Source organism: Topomyia yanbarensis, chromosome 1 (assembly GCF_030247195.1).
Source record: "Topomyia yanbarensis strain Yona2022 chromosome 1, ASM3024719v1, whole genome shotgun sequence".
In the NCBI taxonomy this organism is placed as follows: Eukaryota; Metazoa; Arthropoda; class Insecta; order Diptera; family Culicidae; genus Topomyia; species Topomyia yanbarensis.
Window position 1 is genome coordinate 69,429,111 of NC_080670.1, and position 1,912 is coordinate 69,431,022.

The 1,912-nt window shown below is 36.2% G+C and overlaps 1 protein-coding gene across 1 annotated transcript; it reads left to right on the forward strand.

Annotated features, from left to right (window-relative positions):
- Positions 1 to 1,346: 1,346 nt before the first annotated feature.
- Positions 1,347 to 1,601, forward strand: LOC131696079 (hemiasterlin resistant protein 1-like). Its single transcript, XM_058984615.1, has one exon. It carries the CDS (start codon positions 1,347 to 1,349, stop codon positions 1,599 to 1,601), a length of 255 nt encoding a protein of 84 aa, XP_058840598.1.
- Positions 1,602 to 1,912: the final 311 nt, after the last annotated feature.

A 1,912-nucleotide genomic window follows, 5' to 3' on the forward strand; every position in this document is an offset into this window, starting at 1 on the left:
AGACTTGATCCCCGGGGAGACTTGATCACATCATTGTAACTCAAAGGCGGATCAGAATACATTAATCGAATATACTATAAAGTTGCGTAGTTTTATCTAAACAAGAATTTCATTAACACAGAAAAAAGAAATTGGACTTTTGTGTATCCGAATTTTTACCGATTTAAAAAAAATCTCAGAAGAACTGAAGATTTATTTTCTAAATTTTCAAACTTTTATAAAATTGATAAAATCACCCACTACATACGCTACTTTTGCATACAGAATTACAGGAGAATGTCAATTATATGAATACGTTATGATTGAGCTGATTCTTTTGTTCAACTATATTTTTACTAAAGTTTGCTGAAATAGATGCTAAGGGTTCACTTGATCCCTTCAAATTCGTGGAGATTTGATCCCCTTCGCCATACTTCATATACAACACTTATAATAACCAAATTCACACCAGAACAATTGAAGTAATTGTTGTCATAAAAAATGTCAAAAATGAACGCTTCATCGTAAAGAAACATAACTGTAATTGTTTACTACAGTATACGTAGCAACCATTCATCCTATATTTGACGTTCCTCAACCATAATAAAGACAGCTTTCAAATAATAGACCTTTCTCGTCCGACCTAACACCTGTTTTTCTTATTTTTAATCGAAAGATTACACATTGATAAGAACATTTCCGTAAAAATGAGATTTTCAGGAGCTATCATGATTTTTTAATGATTTTTTAAAATTTGAAATATGCAAGAATGTTGAATTTTTTTTTTCACCTCAGCAAGAATGGTGGGACTTAAAATGTGCGTTTGGGCAGCACTGCTTTGAATATTTTCACTTAAGTTCTTGGCAACGCGGTAAATGAAGTGGTGAATCGCAGTACAAAATTCATTAGCAATGTAAACAAACTAAAATGAACCTCTCGCTGTAGAACATTGGATGAAAATGTTTAACCTCACTTTTTTGACATTTCGCAGAGCTTGTTTACATAGACTTGGAATTTTTTTATTCGACCACAGTATGAGAAATTTGATTTGGTTTACTTTTAAATGTGAATATCTTGTATTAACAAGCTCGCTAGGATTTCATTTTTATTTGACGTCATTAGGCAATGTTCCGTTAAATTTGGCATTTGGATTTTTCTTGTCCACGATTCGTTGAAGAAAGCGATTTTATTTGTTGCGATCAATTCAACTTGTTTTGTTTTTTTTTGCTAAATTACAACGTTAGCCACAAAACATTTTGATGATCTCTGGTAATTGGTAATCTCTGGTAATCCTTGAAATTATATACATCGCAACATAGGTCTGCACCAGTTGCAGCCGCTCCACCTCGCCGGAATCGAGTTAGCCGATGGTCCAGCCTGCGTCACACTCGGCTGTCGCTGCACCAATGGTAGCTCCCAATCAGGCCTTTGGATTAATTGCTCAAATCGCAGCTACTGCTGGTAGTGTAGCGATCGGCTCCGTCGGTAACACCGTTGGACATGCCCTCATCGGAATGTTCAGCGGTTCCGATTCACAAGAGGCAGCCTTGCTAGGACAGGCTGCCCCGGTATCGGGCGAGGCAAACACTCCGGCAGGACCATGCTCGTGGGAGATCAAGTAAATATCTTGTAACCAAGGCCAGGTCGAGTGTGATTCGGAACAATTACCAAATTTAGAAGTCCATATATATATAGCGTTCACGTGATACATTTTCCTTGAAGTTGATTGAATAAAAATAGTATAAATGTTGGCCAAATCCTGCAGCACTAGGATCAAAGATAGAGCATTAACACCAACTCACTGTGCTTCGGTGTTTTTTTGCAAACGAACTATCAGGTCTATGTTTTTATTTAGTAAATATTTTAAAAAATTTTTAGCTCATTAGGAGTAAGACTTATTTTTATTTTGATGGCGCGGTGAAGGGGTGGTTAA

Excerpts from the sequence above, each read along its gene's own strand:
- LOC131696079 (XM_058984615.1), top strand. The coding sequence starts at position 1,347 with ATGGTCCAGCCTGCGTCACACTCGGCTGTCGCTGCACCAATGGTAGCT.